The following is a 27,991-nucleotide window of genomic DNA, read 5'->3' on the forward strand; positions in this document are numbered from 1 at the left end:
AACATATATAACGTAGTATTATATAAAAAAGCAACTTAAACTAAAAGGGAGCAAATTATGTATTTTTGGCAACGCAAAATATATAAAATTGTATAAGCAAATTATTTTGTCTTATTTTTACTACAATGAAGTACAAAAAAAAACTGTATGTTGTTGTGCTTTCGTATAATAATATTAAGGGAATTTTTAAACATTGAATTATTTATAAAAAAAAAAAACAATTATAAGAAGGGTAAAATCCACTGTTTTACTTTCAATTTCATAAATAATTTGATAAAGTACGAGTAAATCCAGACTAACCTAAAACATTATTACAACTAATTTTAGCCATATTGAATTTACTTTTAAATATTCATTAACTTAAACTGTTATTCTTTGTTAAGAGTTCAGATCAATAGAATACACAAAGAGTATAGTTGCAAATACAATCACTATTATTATGCTAGTTATAAAAACAATAATACTTTGGGAATACTTAGAGATTTTTATGATATTTTTTTTTGTAAAATCTTATTACTAGATATTTATGGTTTTTAGAAATTAATATAATTTCATCCTAATATATTAATCATCTAAGCAACTTTATTCAGGCATTAACCCATTATATACAACGAAAACACGCTAATACAAGCTAATATTGAATTTCAACAAACAAGGGGAGCTACAGTAAAACCGCAGTTTAGTATTTTTTTCTAACATTTGCAATCATTACAAATTTTAGATAAATTTCGTCATGAAATGTCTAAGAAATATGTGTATGTGTGAAGAACATAATAGACAAAATATTTATTTATATTCTAAATCAAAATTACTTCACTCTAAGTAAGTTACCTATGTATGTAGCTCAGGAGAATATGATTATGTACGATATACAATATTATAAAAATAAAGGCTACTATAAAGGCATTATATGCACATATATTTATAATTGGCTAGATTTTATACTATAGGCCTTTAATAACGTTTTATATGTTAATTCGGATATACATTTCTTATAATTCGTCTAATCATTACTTCTGTTTATGAATACATTTCTATATAACAAGAAGTAGAAGAAAACATGTGGATAAAAACCTTCGCTCCAAATCCAACTGATCTGGTTGATCCTCTCACCTGATGGTTGATCACTAATTTGATTTGTCAACTTGTTACGAATATAATTGAAACAATTGGCAAAATTACGCTTTATCCATGCTTTGAAACGTGATATTCGATTAAACGCCTCAACGATTTTATTTGTATCATTGTCTGCCGTGGGCGCTGAGAGACTAGATGAACCAAAATTGGACAAAAGCAAAGCTAAGAAAAGATTAAGCACCTGTTAAAAAACGTAGAAATACATTGAAATCAATTACTGTTAGTAACTAAATTATATTAGGTATATTTGTTTTAATAAGAAGTCACAATATGACTTTCTTTTATACGTACGACTAGATTTCCAATCACGACTGTGGCCAAAAAGAACGGAATACAGGATACATCCCCAACGTACATGCAATCCCACATGGACTCGATCCACTCACCACATAATACTCGAAATACAATCATAAAAGAATGCATGAAATCTGTGAAATTCCAGCGAGGCAAATCACCATCGGGGAATCGATCCTGATTGTCTATGGTAAAGAAAAATGATTTGAATTGTATAAAAGTTATGTTGCGAACATCTAACAAATATGTAATTGTAATATAATTAATGAAGCTCATAAAATGCGAAGGAAGAAATAGATTTGGTAAACATAATAAAGAGTGCAACAAGCATTTTTTAAAACTCCACCTGGGTTAAAGTGATTTTGAATAAATTACCTTATTTTTCTTTCAATTATACATAAGTAAGTAGGGTTACGTATGTAAAGAAAAATATGTAAGTGTAACAAAATTAAAAACCTACAAGGAGACAAACAAATTTGTATACATATGTATATGAACATGTAAATTGAAGCTATATTAAATTAATAAAAAAATATATGTGTATACTGAAAAAAATTAAATTTAAGTCAAATGTGTAACTCTTAAAGTTAGTTGCTTATGCAAGTTAACGGAATAACAAAATGGAAGAATACCATTCCTTAATAATAATATATTGCGTTCCTATTAAAAATTTTAGTTCAGCGTGTTTCGATCACTACTGATTCTTAAAATTTCTTACTATTCTGGTTATAATAAAAAATGTGTATATCAATAGTACAACTAAGTATATTAAAATAAAAAAATAAAACAAAATGCGAATACAAGAACAAAAAATATTAAAATGAAAATTTTTACCAATAAATGGAAAAAAAAATTATAAAATGATTTTGATTGTGCATATGTGCTACGATAATTCCCACAACGACTTAGTGATTATGCACAATTTCCACCTAACTTTTATCTACTTACCCGTATAGTTCTTTCCGAATAGTTGCATTCCCATTACGGCAAAGATGAAGATGATAATGCAAAGGACAAATGTTAAGTTACCCAATGCACCCATAGTACGACCCATAATTGAAATTAGCAAATTTAATGTAGGCCACGATTTAGCAAGTTTAAAAACTCGTAGCTGGTATTTCGAGAATATTAATTTCGATTTCACATATGGGATATTTATTCAAATAGATTTGAAATAAATCATAAGCCATACATTCCCAATGTGTTTTATGCGATGAATTGTGCAGTTAGTTGTTGATTTAAAATGTGCCGAAGAGGTTTCATGATAAAAGATAGCATGAATTTTATTAGTAAGCCGGGCAAAGCATCAGGAAAAATATATTGGAATAATAAAAAATAATTATTAATAAACTGTTCGATTGCATATTTTTTAAAGTGGTAATACAATAAACTAACGCATACAGCATTGTATAATTTATTTAGTTCAGTTTATTAAGTTAAATACTATAATTGTCCTAAAATAATAATAAATATTATATCACATACACACATATGTATGTATATGTATACCTTGAGAAAATGATAACGATGTTTAAAAACAGATAGGCTGTCGTGTTGTTGTTTTAATATGTGTACGTATAAGTGTGCATATTCACATGTCTAAGTTTGCATTGATGGCACTTTGTAGACTACTCCAATATTCCATAAATGGATTACCTGATTAAATAAGTTTGGTAATACAAATTTATACTACCAGGCTCACAAGAGTCAACTATTTCTTAGCTCTTCCTTATTTGCTTTTTATCGTTTATTTTCATGTTAACCGTGTTTTACTATATATTTTAATATATTATATCATACAGAGTTATTATGATTTTATAGTTACTGAAATATGACCAAGGATTTGAGTCTAACAAACGGTTAATATGTAAGGTAAGTTATATACCTAATAACACATGGGTTAATAGAAATTTATGAAATTTAAACAACTACCAGGATAACAATTTTATATACATATGTATGTGCATATGTTGCTACACTTTTTAATTATTTTGTTTCCTCAGATTTTTGTTATATATTTTTAGATGAAATTAGTGTTAAAAAATGCGGCTTAAAGCAAGTAAAATCGTTCAAGCGGATCCTTCACCTCTTGTGTAAGCTAAAAAACGTGCTCAAGCTTAAATATTAAAGTAGTTAATAGTAGAAATATAATGTTTAGGACATTCTTAACTTTTTTGAGTACTCTATATTCTATATTTTATATCTTGAGTAAAAAGTGATTAATAGAAAATATTGAATGTACGTTTGTACATATAAAAACTGTTAAGTAAATTAGCAAAAAAGTGACTTGCAATATTGTTATTAAAGAACTGCAATTTAAAATTTAACTTAAGCGATTCCTTTTTTGCTTGATAATTTATTCGCGCTCCTAATACCTGTATAGTTTTTGCCAAATAATTGCATTCCCATTACAGCAAATATGAAGATAATGATACACAGAACGAATGTTAAGTTGCCTAGGGCACCAACGGTACGACCCATGATGGATATAAGTAAATTTAACGTTGGCCACGATTTGGCTAATTTAAAGACTCTCAACTGCAATTTATGGAATACATTATGGTTAAATGCAAAATTAAATAAATGAGTGCATTATCATAGTTTTCGACTATAATGAAATTCTTGTTTTGTATTTTATTGTTTATAGTGACCAAAAATGTTTATATATGATGTTTTGGGGTAAGAGTTGTAACTATGATTATGCCTCATTTTAATACTCAGTCTACAAGGTATTTGTAGAATATTTTAAGAGACAAAAACTTTGTACTTTGTTTAAACCACAAATATTTTACTGAGGTTTAAAAGCCATTATCTCATATATATTATTATTTGATGTTTTAGTGTCAGATTATTTTAGCAATATATATATATATATAATATACTACATATTGATCAAAGGGTTTGGTCAAATTTAGTAAATTTTATAAATAACTATATATATAATTTATTAAATGTTTATACATACTAGTTTTTTACTTTTAGACTTTTTTCCTTGACTGTATATATACTATCGTATACGATATATGTATGTATGTATAATACATTCATTCTTACCAAGCGAAAAGATCTCAAAACAGAAAGTCCTTGAACTCCTTCCAGACCAAGTTCAAGAAGGGAAAGTGCCACAATAATAAAATCGAATATATTCCAGCCTTCTTGAAAGTAATATTTTGGGCTCATAGCCATCAATTTCATAGTGGCCTCGATTGCGAAAGTCGCAGTGAAGAACTGAAAGATAAATTAATATTTTATCATTACATTCAATCATAAGACTCGATTCCTTGGCTTTATGTAACTTGATTGTCAATGTAGAGAAGGATTAACAATTATATTTTAAACTTACATAATTGCCGCTTTTCAATATTCTTTCCATCTCCTTATTCATATCATGGTGGTCCATTGCCATGAACATTGTGTTTACAACAATACACAATGTAATAAAAAGCTCAACGAATGGATCAAAGACGATAAGTGAAACCCATTCTTGAAATTTTAGCCATACCCAGCAACAATCCCACACACAAAAAATGTCAATTCCTCTAAGTATAGCCTCAAGAGCTTTGTCCTTGAATGTGGGGCCATCTTCATCATCGTCCTCTGTTGGGAAATAGTAAACAGAGACTGAACCATAAAGTTTCAGATTAGTCAATTTTGACCAGCTTTGACTTCGTCGATTTTAGGTGTAATTTTTGGCATTTGTAATCAATTATGTATCATTTATATTTCTTTTGATCGTTAAATATTTCTATGAAGCCATCTATTAAATTCTTTTAAAATAATATTGAATAATAAAATGTGCGTAATTAACCTTAAACGTTATTGCTCAGTTTAAGTTTAAATTTAACGTTGTCTACTATTTAAACTCAGTTTAAGTTTAAGTTTAATGTTGTCTACTATTTAAACTATTTGGAAACTCATAAAACAGTAAAAGTTGAGAAAACCTTTGCAAATATATACATGTATATATGTATAGATGTGATTCAGACATGCTAGTATTCAAGATTCGTAAAATCAGGTCCGTTCGATTACTTTTTATTGTACCATATAAGGGTGCAACGTTTTAATGACAGCAATTGTTAACGACTCTATACATACAGACATATATTTTTGAAATTTAAAAGTTGTAGTAAGTTCATAAAATTATACTTGCTCTTTGATTAAAAATTTGCATATACGCCTTTTTGAAATCGTTATCAAAAATCATCTCACAAAGAAAAGGATAACTTCAATGACACGGGTTCGGTTTTTTATTTGTTAAAGAGTGAAAACTTTAATTATTTCTCCAATTAATTTTAAGACGGTCTTAAATACAAGGAATCTAATAAAAGTTAAAAATTCCAAACTAAGCCTATTAGATGTATACCTGCACTTTTAAAAATATATTAGTATCTTCTTTAATGCAACAAAAAAGCTACCGCTGTTGTTATGATCATATACATACATGTGTGATAGAAAATATTTGAAGTGAAAAAATAATATTTGTAATTGAGAGATTTTATATTATTGGTTGAAATTACTAGGAAATGTTCTCAACTAGTTACGTGTTAAAACAAATATAAATTTCATGCGTGGTAGGATACTTAAGCTATCGCAATTCGCAGCAAATAATGTATATAAGATATAAATAAATAGTACAAAACTTACATCACTATCGACCATGCAACTTGGTAATTAATTCATAATGGAACTATAAAACTACACCAAATCAAATCTTATCTAAAATTTGGTATGTAATTTTCTGAAAACAAACATTTTACTTTATTGCAAGCAAAAATTAAATTTAACATTTAACAAAATTAATTCTAACATATTTTCACATTTGATATAAAGTGTATGCATTAAAAGTTAACAGCAAAAAATATTTATTGATAAAAATAAGTGACATTAAAAATTTGGATCATATCAAGTACATTTACTCTATCATACTTTAATTTGTTTTCAACTACGAAAATAATGTGATTTGCTTAAAAATTTTGTGTTTCAAAATATTTAAATTGCTTTCAGCATCACCGTAGTAAGTAAAATAGACGAGTCAAAGAAGTCATATAGTTTGTAGAAGGCTTCCATAATGTATATATGGATATAAAAATGTTATTTAAATAAAATATATAAGTTTGATGAATGGAAATGACAAATAGGGTATATATTATGAATATTGAAAGTATTAATATTTTATTAGAATGAAATTTAGGACATACAAATTAATGTGTTTATGGATCATATCATCTGCAGTATTGTTATAACTAGTCATAAAATTTTTTTGTTCATAAATTTTATAACAATAGTGCAGAAACGTTTAAACGCCATACAAGAGTTACTTGTATGTAAGAGTTAAAGGTAGAAAGAACGATTACCGTTTTTCTTGCAAAACGTGTGTTGATGAAATCCATTACAAACATCTGGTAACAGTTATCATTACACTAGTACTAAAGTACTTTTGGATAATATATTAAAATCAATTTTATCATTAACATTGATTACAATGCTAAACGCAAAGATAATAAAAAAATGCAATGACATTTGCAAATATTTGTCGTTACCAGGTATAAGTAATTGGAACAAGTAGTAAATTAAAGGAGTTCGAAAAAAGGCATGCCAATGACATTTCCAAAGCAATTGCAAATTAATTACATTTATCGTATATACATTTTATTCTAGGCAGGCGACAGTGTTGGACTGATTATTAAAAAACTTCTGTCACTTGAAATTAGTGTGACATTAATTATAATGGTAGAAAATAGGCAAATAATTATTTTAAGTAAAATCTTATTGGCAAACATTTATATCAATTGAATATGTATATTACATATGTATATATATATATATATACATATATATACATATGCAAGCATATGCAATTAGATAGTTTATTTTAGTATATCATATTTTGGTAGCACAAAAATAAATGTGTATATTTGTACAGATAATTAAAATAAATTGTCCAAATAAACTGCTGTGGATATAGATATTTACATAACAGCTCAATCAGTAGAAAACAATATAATGGAAAACACACACGAAAACACACACATATTTAAACATACATACATACAACAAAATATTTCAGATTTAATTCTTTATAACAAAAATATTTTGTATTTACAATCAAATGAATTTAAGCGTAGTTATGTATGCCTTTTTAAAATAAAACAATATTATCACCAAACTATTAATTTATGTAAAATAAATATCAAAATAAAGAATTTCATATTTTTGAAGTTATTGTCTTACCACCACGGTCACTAGCACGACTATGCCGACCAGCGGCTTGCTCTATGATATCATTTAAAACCATCACATCTGCAATTTGTATTACATATTTTTATTATGAGAAAAGGAAAAAATATATATAATATGACCTTTCATGTCGACGACTGTTTGGTTTTGGACGGGCTCTATAAAAGGATTGTCGTGATGTTTTATTTTTCCAGTTTCATCGCTACATTCAAGGCCCATTTCCTGAAGCAACGAGTAAGAGAAATAATTCAGAGAAATTGAATATATATGTATATATATATATATGTATATAGGGATATGTATTATTTGATTAAATTTTTAAGTTTAATCAACGTATTTACAAAGTCTCGGTGTAATTCCTTGTGATTTGTATCGACATAACTAGTGCCATTTGATGCACCCGCTGACTGGTTGCGCGTATTACGACTTCTTAGTTTACTTTCTTTAGTCATCGTGCTGACACCCATAGCCACCATACCCCCTAACAGATCGCCATGTGATGTATAGGAGATTCGTGATTGATGCGAGGTATATGATGAATGTCTAGAACCTAGAATAGTTTACTTCCATAAATTGAATGGCAATTCAAGAAAATGTTTCATAGATTATTAAGGCTTTAAAAATTGTTATTTGATATACTATATTAATATTACTAACCTAAATTGCCATAATATACCGGTACAATAATAGCGCCATTCTCTTCGGACATCGGTGTTACTGCGTTCGAATCATCGGCATATGGCAAATGCTGTTGTGCATCCTGATATGTTGACAGTACAAGGGGTTTTCGGTCACTCCCAGGAATACCGAAACGACCTCGCCCATTGCGAATAGTGTACTAATAGTTAAAAATGAAATACATGCATGGATCATGAATTAGTTTTATTTATTTTACCTAGGTATTTTAATATAACACATATTTAAGTTTGTAACACAAAATTTGGAAAAAAGAACTTTTAGAAACAATGATTATGAAAAATTAAAATGCGAAAAGTAGAAAAGGTTAAACTTGTTAGAAAATAAAGTTTAAAAATCATCATAAAACATTTTAAGCAATGTCAGTACAAAACGAATTATATTAAACATGGAGAGGCAGCAAGTAAGTTTACCAAGAGCAGTTATTTATTTTAAATTGATTGGTCTATTAATTTCATGTGAAAAATATATGAGTGATATGGGAATGTTATGAAAATCACATGGATAACATGGGCATCAAAAAAATACAAACATAGATGCTGTATAAATTTGGTTACAGGTAAACAATTATTACTAAAAGATAGTACATTAGTTTGTATACAGAGATATTTTACACATTACATACATGTATTGACTTTATTTATTTTAGAAAAGTTTTTATTTTGAAAAGTTTTGAATTTTAAATTCAGTTCGTGCGTCTAACTTAAAATACATGGTTAAATATCCGTACGGTGCGTTCATGAAAAATATTACGATAATAACCAGGTGCTTATGTTTATTCTCATTTATGACCCGTATTCTTTACCTTCGAGGTGTGGAGTTAATTATCAGCGCTTACCTTATGTGAACTACGTGATCCCCTGCGTATGTTAAACGGTGAACCAGGTAAGGATAAGGATGTCTATGTTTCGTAACAAATAAAAGTATATAGAAGAAGAAATAGAAAAATATAAGTAAATAAAAAATATCATATTCAAACTATTTAATATTATTTCCGTGTTTTGTTGGATACATATCAATCTAAGTTTTGGACATTTTAGGTGCATTAAATTTTTGTAGGGAAGGTTTGAGAAAAATTATATTGAAATTTGTATATATATTTTGTGTATTATGCTTCTAGTATAAAAGATTTAATATACATTAATGACATACATGTGTAAGGAGAAAAAACTAAGGTTCATTTGAGTGAAAAAAATAAATAATGAAAATTGCATATATTATATTTTCTTTAGAATAAAATAAAATAGACAATGCACTGATAGTACGTATAATTTTTTTCGAGTAAAAATTTATGATCATAAATGTTTGAAAATTATTACACTAACTATTATATTGCAAATACATAATTATTATACTATTTTGAAATAATTGAACGAAAGTATTTTTAATTCAATATTTTTTTTTTAAAATAAATATAATATATGTATGTATATATATACAAATATATGTATATTTATACAAATATATACATATAATTATATACCTGTGTTTTATTTTAATTACGAATAACAAAACTACGAGTGTAAATGTATAGAACAATGGTTGAATGGGAAGGGTCGGGTTTGTTAGTGCATAATTTTTATGAATATAATATTTAAATATATAGTTATGTTTCAGAAGTGTACCAATCGGGCAAAGATATTTGATTTTGAATAAATTTTGGTAAAAGAGTTTATTATTATAAAATTAACGTTTATACAACAAGATTTACACCTACCTTCAATAATGATGGACCAAAATTCAATTAACTTTAATTCAAAAAAAAAAAATAAAAGCTTTGGAATTTTTCAAAACTATTCAAAATTTGTAGAACCTATTACAGCTTTGTGATATGAGAAAAATTTTGACCCAAAGATGCTTAAAATATGATAGCGCTAACAAATCGAAGCCATTTAGCATTATAGAAATATTACTTCCGATCATTAATCAGTTAAAAAATACAGCATTTTGGGGCAAAGCAAAATAAAGGGTAACAAAACGTTTATATTATCACTATTATACGAGTAAGATGTATAAGCCTTAAGGTAAAACATAAATAATTACATGTAGGAAGAAAAGGTTCTAAATTACATTTTGGTATTTAGTAGAATAAGTTGGTTGAACTTTAAATCTGACATTAACGGCAATATGTGTAGGTACTGAACTGGCTACATTAGTAATTGGTAATATAGCATTTCAATCGTGTACATACGATAATCTTTTTTTATATTTTATATCCCTAAACATAGCTTAAAATAATCTCTTCGCATGATAAATATAAATTATAATAAATATACAATTTTATACAAAATACGAGTAATCTTATCTAACTAGTTGGCACAGTTTTTATACTCTCGCAACAAGTCGCCACAGATGATTTTAGCTCTTGTCATCCAATAGTTAAATGTACCTATCTCACAAACCCCTGAAGCTATATTAACCAAACTTCCTGAGGACAAGTCCTTCTACCACTTCCCCAGACAGGGGAAGAAATCGGATGATAACCACAATCACCACCCATTAAATGGTTCTGCTGAAAACTATAAAAGTGTCACTCAAGCATCAGAAGTACTAAATTTCACATCCAAGATGGTATCGAAGGGTTTCATAGGAATTATAGCACAATGGGCGCTACACCACCTACTTTTAGTTTAAGTTCTATATCTCAGGAACTACTCGACTAATTTCAACCAAATTTATGAAAATGGGCTATATTTTATATTCCATCTCACTCTTTACTTTTACAGTATTTGAATTTAGGACCAATGAAGATATCGGAAAACTTCGCCAAACTGAGCCTTCAAAGTATACTAACTCACGTTTAAAAATGGGTGAAATCGGATCATAGACCAGATACCGAATATGTGGACAATGTGTTAATAAAACCAAACCTGAAAATATTTTTCTGCCTTACAACTTGCGAGAGTATAAAATGTTCTGTTATATACGAACTTAGTCTTCCTTATTTTCGTTTTCTAATTGTAATACGGATTTGTAAATTTTGAGGGGTGGTATTCTCGCAACAATTGCGAAAGTTGGGGCATATTTAGAGTTTGCCGATATTAAGTTAGTAAGATTCTTTAAGTCGTTCATTAATTTATATCTCAGAACTCTCCACTAAGCAATCACTGGTAAAATATGGGTAGGTAGCGTTTGCGTTTATGTAATTAATCTGGTTTGGTGGCCAAATTATTAGATTTCGGAGAGCTACATTTGCACAAAATAGCACATGCAATTTTTTACAGTATTGTTTATTCAATAACTGGGGCTGGATTCCGTAACAAGTACAAGGCACACATTTTTCCAATATAATCTTTCAGATTTATAAATTTGTTTCTAAGTTCAAGAACAAAATGAACTCAATGAGTGAAGAAACATTATAAAACCTTTTTTTAATAGTTCAAGGTGTCGCTATATTCAGGATTTCATATACTGTATTCCTAAACATATGTACAATATACAGAATCTGTTCTCACCATTTGAAAAGTACAATACAAACAAGATATAAAAAAAACAATGTATTCAAGCAAGCATTGTACATGCAATCCGTTAATAGTAACATATAAATTTATATAAGGAAATGATACTATTTTAACAATATATTATCGAATTTACATCCAAATGTGATTGATTCGAATTTTTATACATCGTTGAAAATTATTGATCTACAACAAAATATAATATACAATATATTATATAAAAAAAATTTGGATATTTTATAATACAATTTCGAATAATTTACAATATATAAATAAAAAATTGGCAAGGCGGAAAGTAAAGCAAAAATAAATACATTTTAAGCAGATCAGCCAGCTGTAATATACTTACCGTGCTTACTTTTCTGACTTTAGTAGCGGGTGCTGTGGTAGGTGCTGGTTGTCTTTGAATAACGCTCACCGACTCCGATACAACTTCAACGCTGCGTATCGACATTTTCTCCTTATTGTTGTCATCGTTTCCTTTCTCGGCACCAACAAAGAGCTCATAGCTAATACACGAATATGTTGGACTTTTTGCCAGTTCCGGATGCAAGGCTGCTTCGGCCGCTTCAGCTGCATCCGCTGCTGCTTGTGCTGCAGCATTTGCTCGTTCTTCCAACTTGGCAGCTTTTGCTGCCGCCGCTTCTTCTGCTTCCTATAAGGATATATTAATTGAGGTTGAAGGGTTAAGCCTCAGGTGCGTTTGAATATTTCAAACTGCGTGCTATGCAAATAAAAATTAAAGCCACCAAAGCCATCAAACATTGTTCACTTGACGAAGTTGAGATTTTCGATTGTCCGAATACTATATACCTTTCGTCTCATGCACATTATCTTTTTTTTCAGAAAACTTATAATCGGATTCTTTCAGTATCGTCGAATCCAATCTGTTCACGTGGAGTTGTAATATTTATCATATATCGCATATGTTATTATTTGAAGAAAATTCTAGGTGTGTTGTGATTCCACATAGTGGATGTTAATTCATCTCGTACTAACAATGTATTACATAATAATTGATAATATATCACAATAAAAGTTAATACATACATTTATAAAATCTTTCGATGAAAATAAAGTTTGTAATGTAGTTATAACAAAGGCAAAACAAACCACTCAACATTCAATGGGTTGAGTAAATATTTCCACTCTAATCGGCCTGCTCGAGCCTGGCCGCTCGGTGCCAAATTAAAATTGAATATATTTACTCGCATGCATTGTACTACTTACACGAATCGCCTCCTCTTCGGCAGCCTCTTCTTCTTCGGCCTTCTTTTGTAATTCGTCATAAGACATGGCAACAATGGCCAAAATCAAATTCACAAGATAGAATGAACCTAGGAAGATGATGACTATAAAAAACAGCATGTGCCAGGGACCAGCCGCTCTAAGAACGAGCTGGTACAAATCTTCCCAAAAGTCCTGTGTCATTAGACGGAACGCCGAGAGGAAAGCCCAACCGAATGAATCGAAACTGGTGTATCCATAATTTGGATTAGGACCAAAGCCCTGCAGACAAACGTACTCATCACTGCATTGCCTGCATATTAATAAATATATAAAAATATTAATAGAATATAACTCAATGTATACATATGTATATTATCGATGGCATAGACGCATCAACTCACCCAGCACCCGATATATTCCCACAAAGGGGGAAGGAATAACCATCATCCTCTGAATACCAATTCGAACTATTACGATTATGGTAGTCCCAGTTTTCATCAGTCAAATTTCCCCATGAACCATCTAAGGGAAATTTTTTAATGCACTTCTGTGTTAGAACACCCATGTAAATTTGTAGCCCCATCAGAGCGAATACTGACAGCGAGAACATTGTTAAAATTATCACATCACGCAAATTTTTTACTGATTCGATGACAGCACCAACAATAGTCTTCAAACCTAAGAGTATAATTATAGTAAGAGTGAAAGATGAATTGAATATAATAGCAAACATCTACATTTCCCAGATATAGCCTATTGGAAAAGAAAGTAAATATTTTTATTTACCTGGCACGATGGCTACTGTTTTGAGTGCACGCAATACCCTAAACGTTCTCAATGCTGCGAGGTTACCTAAGTCAATACCCATAGTCACATAACTACAGAGGAGCATCGAGTGCGAACAATATGTATCATAAATGAAGGAATAAAATTAAAACGCTTTATTAGTATTAAGAAGAAATACACATTTTTGGTATGTAATATTTATAAGTGAGCTGCTGTATTCAGTGATAAATGCCACTTACAAAATTAAACGAAGAGTTCTGAAAACGCTCTGGGTGTTTATATGTGAACATAAAAGAAACTGCTTTAAATGAAAGTGTATGTATAATATTATTTTTTTAAAAAATGTGTGTAATCGTATCTGGAAATCCGATGCTTTTTCTGGAGATGTTCATAATTTCTTATAACAAATAAAACTTTAATTAACTTAACTTTTTTCATTCACTGCAAAAACAATGAGCAATTACATATATTTATAAATTGTTATAAAATTTGAATACTTTCAAAATAAAAATGTTTCAAAAGATGTAAGTACTTTGCTCATTTTAAGATGGATTTCTTATATTTGATGAAAATATAAAATCATTCACATATTTCAATAAAGATTATAACTTAGATCAAAGATTCCGACCGTATGGTGTAAAAACTATTGAATATACATATATTTAATTATATGGTATATGCATGAGTAATGATTATGTATATGCGACTAATGATAGAACATGCAATACAATTTTTTTTTAACAAATTACGAACTCGATGAGTATCGGTCTTAGTTATATGCATTTTTATCTATGATGATGAAGTTTTAAAGTTAATCCGGTTGTCTAATACTTTGATATTGCCTCGGAAAAAATGTGATGTCAAAGTGCAAACGAAAAATGAATGCGATTGTTTTTTAGTAATTAGTATGAATTGTGATCAAATTACAGAAAATATGTAACTCCGTCTATACATTTGTATATAGTATGTATATTTAATACAGATAATGTAATTAATTCACAAAAAAAATAACGTAGAATAAGCATTGCTAAACACAGTTAAAAAATCAATAAACAATTAAAATAATACTAAAAATACGCTATGATAAATCAAATGAAAAAAATATATATATATATTGTTATAAACTCACGCTAAAGCTATTACTACGAAGTCCAGCCAATTCCATGCATCTCTAAGATACGTAAACGGGCATAAAATGAAACCTCGTGCCATCACTTTAACAGCTGATTCAAATGTGTAGATTCCGGTGAATATCACCCTAAAAACGAATTTTTAAATTTTCTGTAGCTTCATATTAAATGTTTCACCTTTTGTGTATAATTATTATAAATGCGATATTTTAATTATTTTTAATCGTTTAGTCTTGACTTAAAATTACTTACAAAGTACCTATTTAAATGCAATTTATATAACACTTTTTTATCATTGCAATTGCCAGTAACAAAATGTTTTATGGAAAAAATTAATTATGTAACATATGACTTGTTCCTAGCATAATAAATGTTTAATAGATACTAGTTGGATTTTAGCACTATTAATATGTCGAAATATTTCAATCATCAAATTATGTGTTTAGCTAATACCTTCAACAATTATTTGGCTGGGAACTTTCAACACATTAGGTTAGATACATCTATTCAATTATATAGACATTCCTATATATTTCAGCTGATTCTGGTGAAAGCTAATTTATAAGTAATAGTATTCGTATACATATAAATACTATATTTTTCATTGTATTAAATCTTTCTGATAGATAATAGTACATTTAGAAATTGGAATCCACCTTGTGTTAGTGCATACATACGTGTATATGTAAATATAAATATCTAAAATTAGAAGAGCGCGTGAAGTCGGAATTCGATCTTACTAAGGTATGTTCCAAAGCTTAGATAAAATAGTAGTAAATATTGTAAGTGATAATTGAATATGTTTTTCTTACATTGATTTAAATTTCTTTTGCTAATTTAGTTTGTATTTGATGGCGACCTTTGCCTTTAGCTGAAATTGCAGAATACTTTCTTCACCAGCATGTAATTAATATTTTATGATTATGAAGACTGAATAAACAGTATTTTTTTAGATCCGTTGTTTACTTCAGGTCCACTTGTTTATCCGCAACTGCTAGGGTACTCATTCAAATACAAAATCTACGATGACAATATTGACATCAGCTAAAAAAATGACGTTACTTTTTCGCCGCTCTAATACATTTAATAGGAACATAATTTCTACGTAGATAAATACATATGTATGTTTTATTGAAACACAAATCATATATTTGTTTTACAATTTGGCTACATTATTTTGCATCTAGTTGGTTGGAGAACTGTACAAGAATACGAGTATATGTATATTTTTATTTGCGCTCTACTACAAACTTGTTGAGTATTGAATTTTAATGAATATTTTATGCTGTATATTTTATGAAAGTTGACTGTTACAAAATTTTACATTTATTTGTTTTATAATAGTAACTGCATGTGTTTGCTTACGCTGCCCAGTGAGTAATAATTTTTAATATATTTACTATTTACAAATTAATTAAATAGTTATATTCTATTAATTAGGATAACTTTTTGGTAAAGAAATTAAATATTCAAAAAATAATATGTGTGTATGTATGTATATATTTCCAAACCATTTAAATTGCTATAGTATATAATACGGTCTCCTACCATCTAAGTTTCAATATATACTATAAGGAAAAGCTAACAAAATGTAACAATCTTATATGAAAACTATTTACATTTGTGATAAGAGATTTTACTATACTGTTATACTTTTCTTTGAAATGATATGTATTCCAACAAGGGGTATACTTCATACATACGTACTATATATATTATTGTATGTTATTTATAAGCACTACTTTTTAAAAGTTATTAAAATTTTTTAGCACTTAACATTTTATCCTAATTTAAATTACATTATGTCAAAGCAAAATTTTCCTTTTATGCAGATATATGTACATATGTGTATGTGTACCTGAGGATGAACATAAATAAATACATGGTAAATGTTCGTGGGTAAAAAAACCATATAAATACATATATCCAGCAAAAAAGTCTGAATGTTAATGATAACTACTTAATAAGGTCAAATTTGTATTAAATATTGTACCCATAATCATGGTTATATTTATAAACTTCTAATTTACTTTTTAAAAATTGTATGTACGACATAAAAGCAATATTTAAATTCTACTTGTATATTGGATTTTTCTTATATCAAACTTTTATACATATTTCGAGTTCTAATTTAAATATATCATTCTACTTTCACATTTACTTATGTGTGTTTATATAAATGCATATGTATATATATATTATATAATAAGAAGATCACAAACATTAACGCGTACAATTTAGCTACATTTATAATTTTATTCTAATAGAGAATGACTAATAAACACTATCCTAAATCAAATAAATGACAAGTCTAAATAAATTTGTTTGTGGCTTAGATTTAATTCGGGTATCTATACATACATGTAGTTATTTTCCAAATTTTCATCTATATTAGTCATGTATACAATAATTTTTTTATAATATACATGAGCGTATGTGTACTTTTTGTAGAGTTTAAATTAAAGAGTAGTAATCAAGTACTACTATCACAGAAGCCCTATATCAATACATGTTTGCGTGTATATGTTTACATAGAAAAAATATGTACGCATTTATGCACTTACTCTCCTTTTTAGCCAAAAACGTACAACATGGGGATATATAAATTACTGGAAGGTTATACTTACTCAGTGGATTCGACTGTTGGCGTCGTTGGCATGATCATCAGAATGCAGTTAACCAGAATAGTTGTAATTATAAATAACGAAAACAACGGATGCACTAAAATATAAATAGCTACGCGACGTATGGGATTGAACGGGTCGAGCAACCACATTGCTTTGGATGCAGAAAAGCGAAAAATATCTTTTCCCTTACTTACAACTACAAAGGTCTGCAAAAAAAAAAGAAAGGTGTTAAATGCTTCAGAGCCAAACCTAATTAAAATTACATACCAGTATATTGTTATAAAAAGGATCAATATCCTCGAGAGGAGTGGAGGCCAGTTCCGGAGGGAAGCTGCCCTGCAATCGAACAGGTATTGGCACGCCCTGTTCAAGTGTAGGATCCGGTTGTGGACCTTCATCTTCGTCCTCGTCATCATATCGGATCTGTGATTTTCGATTTTAATATTCCATTAGATGTAGTTGTAAGAATGTTTGGTAGTACAGAAGATACGTTAAAAATTATAGATTAGTAAAAATTGCGAATGTGAGATTGATGGCAAACTCTACTATACAAATACCATATATGAGTCTCAAAAATACATAAGTGTAATCATATTCAATTGAAATTAGATCAAAGTGTGTAATTAAACATTAAACTAAGTGGTGGATTTTTTTAAGGCAGAATATTGATTTTAATAGATTTAAACAATTTTGATTCCTAATATTATTATTAGTATTTGGTTTTCGAAATTAATATCTGTGATCTTTTTGGCCGAATCACGAATTTGAGTAAGAATTGTAAAATGTTTTCAAAGGTTTAATGAAAAATATGAAACTCATTTATATTTAAAAATATCTGTTTCTATTAAGAAGCTAAAGCAAAAGAGTGGTGTAAATATGACATAAACACAAATTTGCAAACGTAGCACATTTATATAATATATTGTACTTATACAATGACAATAAAAGCTACTGTCTGCTGTACATACATACACGTACAAAATAATTTACTGATAAGTGAATCTCAAATAATGCTTCAAAAACTATACACTTATAAATAATACCGATAAACAGTCCACTGTCATATTTAAAATCAGTAAGGAATGACTAATTTTGAAGAAAACGAAAGTTATGTACCCCTATATATTTTCACATAGTTTCTGGAAATAATAATATAAAAAATACAAATCGTTATCAGGCAACCGATCCGGTCGTCTAAACGCACCAAATAACCTAAAATGTTTGGTATATTACTTATCCTTTAAGAATTCGCCTTCGCTTTAAAGTCAACCGAATAAACTAAATAAACCGTAGTTTATATTGTAATATATACAATATAATATCTCTCTATTATATATAAAAGTTTTCTGCTGCTGTCGAGAATCAACTAACATAAGAGCGAGTTAGAGCTAGCTCGCGCTCGGCGGGGGGCGGACGTAGGCGAGCGAGCGAAGCGAGCGTCCCGGAGCGCAGCGGAGGGCGCCTATTAATAATATATATAAAACATGTCATTTAAATTACATGTGAGAGCTAGAGGAAGATATTGCCGATTAGAAATGGCGATGTTTAAGAGTTGTATCAAATATTGCCTAGATTGAGTTAGTAGTTAGTGAAATATAACATTTCCTCTAAAAGAAGTCGATGCTATAATCAATGGATAATTTTCTTCCATTCAACGGACATGCGGCCATGAATAGTCGGAACTTAGCCTTTCGTTATATGTTATACAAGTACTTAATCCAAATAAATTCCTGGTCACAATACAATTTTTATTGCTGATATCCTTGTAAAATACATATATAAATAAATCTCAAGTAATTCCTCTTTTGACAAGATTGATAGGTGCGTTATTTCAGTGTATAATGACTCATGAATGTCAATGTGGTATTTTATATAACCAAAACACATGGGAGCTTTGCCCTAGTCACTGTTTATAAAGAAAACTCCTATACGTACTTCATTTTATTTCATTATTAATTTTCAAATAAGAATATACAAGTACATACATACATATGTATATCAATAGCTGGTTTATGGTATACTAAGCTAAATCTTATATTTTTTATGATGGCTTTAGCAGTGAATAGTTAAATTTTAAGTGAATAAAATATACTAATATGACGCAGTTATAATTTTAAGTATGAAAATATTCTATTGCAATGAAAACAAAATCATAAGTGTGGACAACTGCAATAGGAAAAATGTTTACTACAAATAAAGTTTATTATAGAAAACGTGATACTTGAAAGTTACCTGTTGCACATAACCGTTACTTTCTTAAGAATTTTTAAATTTGTACCTTTTTCGGAGCGAATGAAATTTGCGATGTTATAACACTTTATTAAATGCAACATTACCCAGCTATATGCATGTTTATTGTACGCCCTTATACATTTATATAATACACATACATATATATTAGGCAAACAGTGCTGGAAATTGTTGCACCCCAAATCTAAATCCTCAGACATCTGCGTAGTATGGTCAAAAGAAAAGTATTTTCTAATATCAAGGTAGGACTTGAGGTTTACTAACTAATTTGTGTTTAATTAAAATTTCATTTCCAAGTCATAAGTAGAAAATTGAAAGCATTATTTCCACGTAAGATATTAAACTATTCCTGTATATTGGAAGATATTTACTCTTACTCACATATTTGTATACGTAAATCTATACATCTCTTATGCAAGTATAGGTTGTTGGGTAAACACGTAAGTACCTAATCACTAGCATATTTTCGTTGTGATTTGAGTGTCAGTATAAATGTAAGTATGCCCATATGCACAATAATGTCATGACGTGAAATGAAAATGCTATATCGCCATTTTGCAAAATACAAAAAGCTTAGCTTGTAAATTCCCAAATTATGCAATTAAACATATGCTTCAATTATTTATAGATACAAACACATATTTAACAAATAATATATTCTTTGGCTTAGCCTTCTTAATACCTTAACAAAGTATACAGAATTCGGCAGATTATTATTACGGATGATTGATTAAAATAGACACTTTTCTACACGTAAAATTTTGCTTACATTTTTGAAATGATAAATAAAAGTATAGTTACAACTATTAGATATATAGGAAAGAAAAAGTAAATGATCATGACACATGCATTCGTTAGTATAAAAATGTGTATGTTTGTAATTAATATATTGAATGTAGTAAGACATATTTTAATCGCTCTCTAATATTGTTTCAATAAAATTGTTATTTAAAAAGATATAAAGAACTATAAACTAATAAGTTACAGTTTTCAGTTCATCAAAGTGTATTCCTTTAGAAGAATGAAGAGATAACTATTTGAGTAAATTAAATGAATTGAAGTGTGTATGGTTAGGACTTATTGGTTCGAATTTGTTTTCAAACACCTCGGAACTAAGAGTGAGTAAGGCAAAAATAAGTGTCAGATTAAAACCTGAACCGTATTGATAGGACTTTTATATACATATACTAGTCAACCCTAAATCGGCAATAAAAAGTAAAAGCTTATTTGAGTAGGAATTAGAAGTGCATATAATATGTATGTAAGAATAAAATAAAGTAGACAAACAGCAGCTTGAATAAAACAATGGATTTACTATTTCTGAAAAGTCTTACTTCTTTTTGTTTTTTCTTGCGACCATATTGCGGCTGAATGAAGATTTTATCGAAAAATTTTAATGGGATTTGAAATGTAACGGTATGAATTTTGTATTGAGATTTTGTTTAAAAAATAACCGATGAATGATAAGCGGTACGATGATAATTTATTCGGGAGTGATGTCGTATTAGTTGGTACAACATCATTAATTAGTATTTGATTATTTTCAATTAGAGGTAATATGAAGCCACGAAAAAGAGAAAATAGAAAAAAGGGAAAGTTGTTTTGTTTGGTTATAATATTAGGAAGAAAAAGATAGAGAAAAAGAGAGAAATAAGAAACAAAATTATGTGTATAACTTTCACCAGCAACCTGTTAAACTTATCAAGAATTCTTAAATACATGTCATTTTACTCATAAATGAATAATTTGTAACGAACTGATTGACACCATATGCTAAATATGGGTAATGATTTAATCGCCACAATTATTTTAACAGAAACAATATAGATATAAAGCTATTATTAGAGTTTACATATTTTTTGTAGAGTAATTTGTTAAAATATATTTTTCACTGTTAAATATATTTCAAACGTAACCCATTGACTTAACCATAAAAAGTATGTGAAACAATAAATGAAACATGTATATAAATATATATATATATATATGTATATACATCGACAAGTAGTCAAATTCATATTACATAGTATAAAATAATTTCATTTTATATACATATACCAAACAATGTCAAATATATGCAAAAATAACGTTTACATTCGATTCTAACACAAATTATGAGTTTGAGGAAAATAAAATACAAGTATACAGCGAATGAATAGTCATATGTATATTGTACATATGTATGTTAGTAAAGAAATTTCCATCGAGTTTTGTAATATTGAGACATTAATGTATACTTGTTATAAAATTATGAAGGGGCATGTGAAGAGACTAAGATGCTTAATTTATTTGCAAAAGAATTAACATCTATCCTAAATTAGTAGCATATGACACAGAAGTTGGTGTTTCCAAAACAGTAAATGACGTTATCTACATATACGAGTATATTATTAGGATTAGTAAGTATTTTCAAACAAAAGTATTTTATAGAACACGCAAATAACTATTTTATAATACAGTTACAAGTAGAAGCTCTTTTTATTAGGTCAAAACAGTTTTGAATTGCAAGCATTTGAAATTTACGTAAATTCAAAAAGTGCGGGGCTTTTTTTAAATAATAATATAAAAAATTAAGGATATTGAATACACCAAATATCTATCGCTGCCGTTTTATTAAAAGATACGAATATTTAAGAGGTTTGCAAAATGTCATTATCACATAACGGTGTGTACATATATACTCATTTTTATAACATAGATACAAGGTTCTTAGTATTTCTCTAAATTGATATAATTTATATATATCTATAATTATATATAATTTTACACTGGAATCTTTTATATGAGGAATAGGTATAACAAATCAATTTGTAATTTTTTTCTTACTTTAGACATTTTGCGATAATTAAGAGAAAATTTGCATACACTATGTATGTTCTGGTTGCAGTAACTGTACAGTGCAATTGTAAAAAGTGTAAACCATCATGAATTGTTAAAATCGGTAATGAAGTACTAATGGTTACACATTATCAGTTGGGGAAGTCTGATGTATATAACGAATCCATTTTGAATAACGTTGAATACTATGTTTTACTTAGTTGTAAAGAATATGTAATAACTTTAAAAATATAAATAAAACTTTGAGATAAAAAGTGTATGCACAAATATACGTAAGATGTTGATTTTATATTCAGAAACAGAACATTAAGTTTAAACATATTGTGAAGTTAAGTAATTTTACAACACAAAGTCAAATTAAAGTATTTACCACCTCGCCCTCGGCTCTTTTTCTTTCAAACTCCTTTTGTTTTTCATATTCAGCGGCTATGCGTTTTTCAATTTGAATCAACGATTCGCGGGTGAAGGGACGGAACAAGCTACGTTCTTCCTCAGATATCGAGTCGGAATCTTCTGTCATTGTCTATACGGCCAGCAGTGAGAGCCTCAGATTTCCAAGGCCTATCAAAGTTATTTTAACGAGTAATTACACAATAACAGCGCATATATTTGCAAAAAAAAAAAGTATTAATAAAAACGGATGGATTAAAAACTCTTACATGAGGCACATGGATGTCGCGGGTTAGCTTTGGATTATAGCTATATCCGAGGCGCCATTTTCAATAAGCGCCCTCCGCTTTTATAAATCTGCAATTAAAAATTTTAGTTCCTTTAAGGATATTCATAATTTACAGTTAAGTTGCCAAATATCTTTCTTTGTAAGTCTAACCATCAATTATTTGTGATGACGACAAAGAAATATGGTATATACATATGTAGGTATCAAAGAAGACATAGACTTATTTATTTGCGTACAATATTTCCCATCCCAGAAAGCCTCTACTAGGTTATATATTGTTACTAAATAAAAAAATAATAATACTTAAAATCAAAAGTGCGCCGAGAGCATTGTGAACTTGCAAAAATATTTGTTATCCTTTTTGTTTTTATCGTATTTTCATATATTTATTTGTACGGAGTGGATGACATTTGGAAACTTAACGAAACACATTCGGCACTATTCTCTCTGAATTCTCATTTACAGAACCATGTTAGGTGAAGGGAAATAGAGAGAGAGAGTTGGATGTTATGTTCCAATTTACACTGACGAATTTATGTAAATATGTACTTCACAACAGCTTAACTTCCAGTGTAATTCTACATATGTATATATGTATGCTTTAGTAGCTGTAAACAAATTACTAGGGTCTTATTCAACTGCTTTACAATCTGTGGTAAAAACGTTGAAAATATGCTCGACCTCTTAAAATCTACTTCATTTTACCAATATTTTTGCTTTTAAATTAATTTATAGTATATTATTTGAACCTTTGTTAATATGGCAAGTCGCACTTACCTTTGATCCCAGCAAATTTAATTGCTTTTGGTTACAATGATCCTTGCTGTGGTTATATTTTGCTATTAACCTATTTAAGGTTGACCTGAGATTTTTCAGGAGAGCGGGAGAGCGAATTGAGTCCTTTTGTGTAAATGTTGTGAACTATTTTAGAAATAAATGGCTCCGTATTTCTTAAAGCAGCTCCCACTTCGCATCAGACGTAAGTAAATTGTTGAAATTAATTATTGAATTCATTTTTATTTATTTTCTGCTGGTTTTTAAGTGCGTTGATTTACAGACAAAAAGTGTAACAACGGAGGGATGGTAGAAATAATATTTTGATTAAATTATGAGGAACGGAAGAAGCAACCGACTAATCGTCCATTAATATTTATAATTCGATATTTTATAATTATTGCTGCTGTTGCTACTGTTGTTACGAACGTTAACTTTTTTTGATATGAAATATATATCTATTAATCACTTTCAAAGGGTGTTTAACAACATCACTTAATATTTACTTTTCGTTGAACATGTGTGTTTTTTAGCATCACACTATTTTCAAATATATGTATATTTATTTATGAACATACATTCACATTTATTAGAACATTTATTTTTTATTGTTGTTATTTCACTTATGGATATATACATATAAAGATGTATGAATATATTTAACTTTTTCGCACTTTCACATTATACTGATTGAGAATAGTTTATTGCAAGATATGCGCTTTTTACGGAATTTTTTAAATTTCTTACATTAACTTCGTTTGCATATTAAGCTGATATTAATACATTCATATATACCATAGATGAAAGTATCTAAAATAAATATCGTCATCACTTTTACCACCTAAATCTGTTTCGCAAAAATAGGAAACGGAAACAAGATATATGCACATTCTGCATATTTTATATTGTATATAATTTATAGGTATGCAATACATATGTACACAGGTATGTACATATGTATATATGTACATTAATGTAGTTCATTAACACTGTACAACTTAGAATCTTAGTATTACACTAATCAAAATGAGTAATCCTATTTAACGGCGATGCTATGTTTTCAATGTTTTTTATTACCTATTTAAAATACAAAAATTGCCAAATTGAACGATACTAAAAGTAAGGTTTTAAAAAAATTTAAAACGAAATTTTCACTTTAATATCTTTTTCACATTTTGGGAGGCTGAGCAGCTGTTTATTTAAACATACCATCTTCGTCATGCACTTAAAGACATCAACAAAAAAAATTACTGTTGTGTTGGGATACGACGAACTTTTACTCCATTTGGTTTTATAAAGCACCTTTATTACATAATCTGAAATATCTACATATATGTAATTGTATAAGTGTGAACACGTACATAAAATACCGCAATGAGCATGCAATATGTACGTGTATTAAAACTACAAGGACATTGAAAAGACTAAATGCTTAATAAAATGAAAAAAGTGCAAATAAAATAAGATATTTAATATTTATATATACATACATACTTGTATATACATATGCATATATTGCTTCGTCATCTAGTGCCGAAGGGTTTACATTGATATTCACGAAAATAGAATTATTCAATGAAAATCCCTAATATCGATTTTTATACATAAGTCATGCATACGCCCAATAATAGAGGCAACGTGTTGTAGAATGTAATAATCAGGAGAATAATTGAAGAAAATATTGATTTCGATTCAAGCTATAAATATATTTTTCAAAGTATTACTGCTTAAATTTATATTTCTGAAAATGAGAATTTACGACGCTAAAAATTATTTCACTTCATATTTTATATTAACCATTTGTTCAATTTACAAACACGTAAATATTATTTTATGCATACTTGCAGTTACCTATTAGGTTTACCACTTTATTTAATATTGCAAACATCACGTTAACTGGGGCAAATTTATTGCGGCAACTTCGAAACAACCATCCGCCCCAGCGGTAGCAACAGCAGTGCCATCGGCAACAGAAATGGCAGAAAGACAACAGATATGACACCATTTGTAGGACGAGAAAAAAACAGCAACAGCATAGTATGACGAAGTAATGAATCAGCAAAGGCCTAAATACTGCAAACTTGTAGCGATGGAGGAAAAAAAAATTGAGTAGTACTTTTTTCTAAATTCTTCCACTTGTTTTTATAAAAACGGTTAACTTTATGTGGTTCCACTTTAGCAACAAAAAAGTAAATAAACTATAAATGTCGGGAAGAGCAATATTTTTCAACTTTTTCAAAAGTAACCCACAATTAAATGTTATTTTAGTTCTGCACTCAAAGAAATTCGTCCTGTTAACTAATAAGAATAAAAGTTGAATAAACAGTTCCACTCTTGGCGATGTATTCGGTCTTCTGACATAAGTACTTCGTAAAAAAACAAACTTTAATTCACTCATATGGTATATGCAAACATATATTTATTACATATATTTTTTTCTGTACGTATTCAATAGAGGATATAGACATACATATATACATCTAAGGTTTTGCTAGTCTGGGTGGCATTTAATGCCATATCCTTGTGCTTTGCACGTCTTTTACTCGTGCTGGTATGGAACTGGTATTGCTTTTTCTTCGTTTAAGCTTGTGCCTTCCTTTTCACACTCCACCTATACTCATACCATTTTACCAGATACACAACCCCGGATAGAAAAATCGAAAGTCAATTTTTTTCTATAAATTCTTTAAATTGTATAATTTTACACTATTTTTCAGGCTATTTTTGATTGATACAAGACAAACTATTTATGAATATACATATACACTAAATTATTTAACAATTTTATTTTTTTATTTTTCATTCACAATGTTAAACACTAAAAAAACTGATGCTTAGTGTGAAGATATTGCCTTTTCATCAAAACGAACCGAATTTCAAGAAAATGTAATAAGTAAACCGTTTAAATTACATTTTAGCCAGTTTGAAAAAATCCTTATAGTATATTTTCTATGTATTGACTTAGGGAAGTGAACAGTTAGTAAGTGTTGCAAGCGTTGCCTTTTACCCGAAAATCCATTCGCCTCTGTGGTTCGTTTAAACTGTCGTCTTGTGCTTGAAATGAATACCTTGGAAGTCTATGCTTCGTTAAGTTTGTTGCAAAAACAATATATTTGTTTGTAAGTTCGTGTGATTATTTAACGAAAAGATATATTGGCGCCTGGGATATACATACATACATAAGTTGCATGTCGCACGCAATACTTCACACACCATGTGCCACGGTCTTTACGCTATACGACAAACGCCACACACATCATAAAGTCTGCCTTTGGCGGCCACTCAATGACCCCACCCGTTTGCCAGCACCAACCCGTTTACGGTCACAATACTCGGTCATTAGGACACCCGAGCGGGTACGAATTACTTCGTTTTATGCTCCTCCAACATTTATCGAACTGTCGGTAATTCTTCGTCAAATTTTGACAGATGATTGTAGAAACGTCAGGCAACGATCCGAGACATATAACTGACTCACTTTCAAAAGAAAAAGAAAACTCTGAGGATATTGAAAACTTACACGAAAACAACAAAAATCTCATTCCTGACAGCACAGAATGGATATTAATAGAAAAGATGGTAGAGGAAGAGTAGGGTGGAAAGTGAATCTTATTCAAATTCCCATTCATAAGCATAATAAGAGGCCTTAATACTATGCGATAGAACAAAAAAATATATACTATATATATATAGTGTACTACATATGTAAATAGTATTAACTTGGATCATTTCAATATAGAACAATAATATAAGACTAATTTATGTTGTCAAATTGACGTTTCCGTAAAAATATTATTTCCATTTAAAAGTTACTACTCTAACGGAACTAATGTTGTATGCGGTGTTGTAATAGGA

General features: G+C 28.9%; 1 protein-coding gene across 50 annotated transcripts in view; it reads right to left on the reverse strand.

Annotated features, from left to right (window-relative positions):
• The window catches only part of para (sodium voltage-gated channel paralytic), a 46,242-nt gene extending 19,071 nt beyond the window's left edge, over positions 1 to 27,171 (reverse strand). For 4 of the 50 annotated variants that reach the window (XM_070110583.1, XM_070110556.1, XM_070110582.1 and 1 more), the window contains exons 1-21: positions 27,144 to 27,171; positions 24,140 to 24,983; positions 23,343 to 23,430; positions 23,054 to 23,244; positions 17,863 to 18,018; positions 17,596 to 17,801; positions 14,968 to 15,096; positions 13,839 to 13,930; positions 13,454 to 13,730; positions 13,053 to 13,362; positions 12,172 to 12,477; positions 9,203 to 9,265; positions 8,326 to 8,506; positions 8,010 to 8,218; positions 7,791 to 7,890; positions 7,663 to 7,731; positions 4,775 to 5,052; positions 4,486 to 4,659; positions 2,380 to 2,542; positions 1,429 to 1,616; positions 1,114 to 1,318 (exon numbers count right to left, since the gene is read on the reverse strand). In XM_070110583.1, the coding sequence (XP_069966684.1) occupies positions 1,114 to 1,318; positions 1,429 to 1,616; positions 2,380 to 2,542; positions 4,486 to 4,659; positions 4,775 to 5,052; positions 7,663 to 7,731; positions 7,791 to 7,890; positions 8,010 to 8,218; positions 8,326 to 8,506; positions 9,203 to 9,265; positions 12,172 to 12,477; positions 13,053 to 13,362; positions 13,454 to 13,730; positions 13,839 to 13,930; positions 14,968 to 15,096; positions 17,596 to 17,801; positions 17,863 to 18,018; positions 23,054 to 23,203 (3,256 nt within the window). In that variant the 5' untranslated portion in view covers positions 23,204 to 23,244; positions 23,343 to 23,430; positions 24,140 to 24,983; positions 27,144 to 27,171. Of the gene's footprint in view, positions 1 to 1,074; positions 1,319 to 1,428; positions 1,617 to 2,379; positions 2,543 to 3,806; positions 3,970 to 4,485; positions 4,660 to 4,774; positions 5,053 to 7,662; positions 7,732 to 7,790; positions 7,891 to 8,009; positions 8,219 to 8,325; positions 8,507 to 9,202; positions 9,266 to 12,171; positions 12,478 to 13,052; positions 13,363 to 13,453; positions 13,731 to 13,838; positions 13,931 to 14,967; positions 15,097 to 17,595; positions 17,802 to 17,862; positions 18,019 to 21,179; positions 21,213 to 23,053; positions 23,245 to 23,342; positions 23,431 to 24,139; positions 24,984 to 27,143 lie in introns of all 50 variants that reach the window. The other 46 variants (XM_070110570.1, XM_070110537.1, XM_070110585.1 and 43 more) reach the window with 35 other exon arrangements.
• Positions 27,172 to 27,991: the final 820 nt, after the last annotated feature.

Source organism: Bactrocera oleae, chromosome 5 (assembly GCF_042242935.1).
Source record: "Bactrocera oleae isolate idBacOlea1 chromosome 5, idBacOlea1, whole genome shotgun sequence".
Classification (NCBI taxonomy): domain Eukaryota; kingdom Metazoa; phylum Arthropoda; class Insecta; order Diptera; family Tephritidae; genus Bactrocera; species Bactrocera oleae.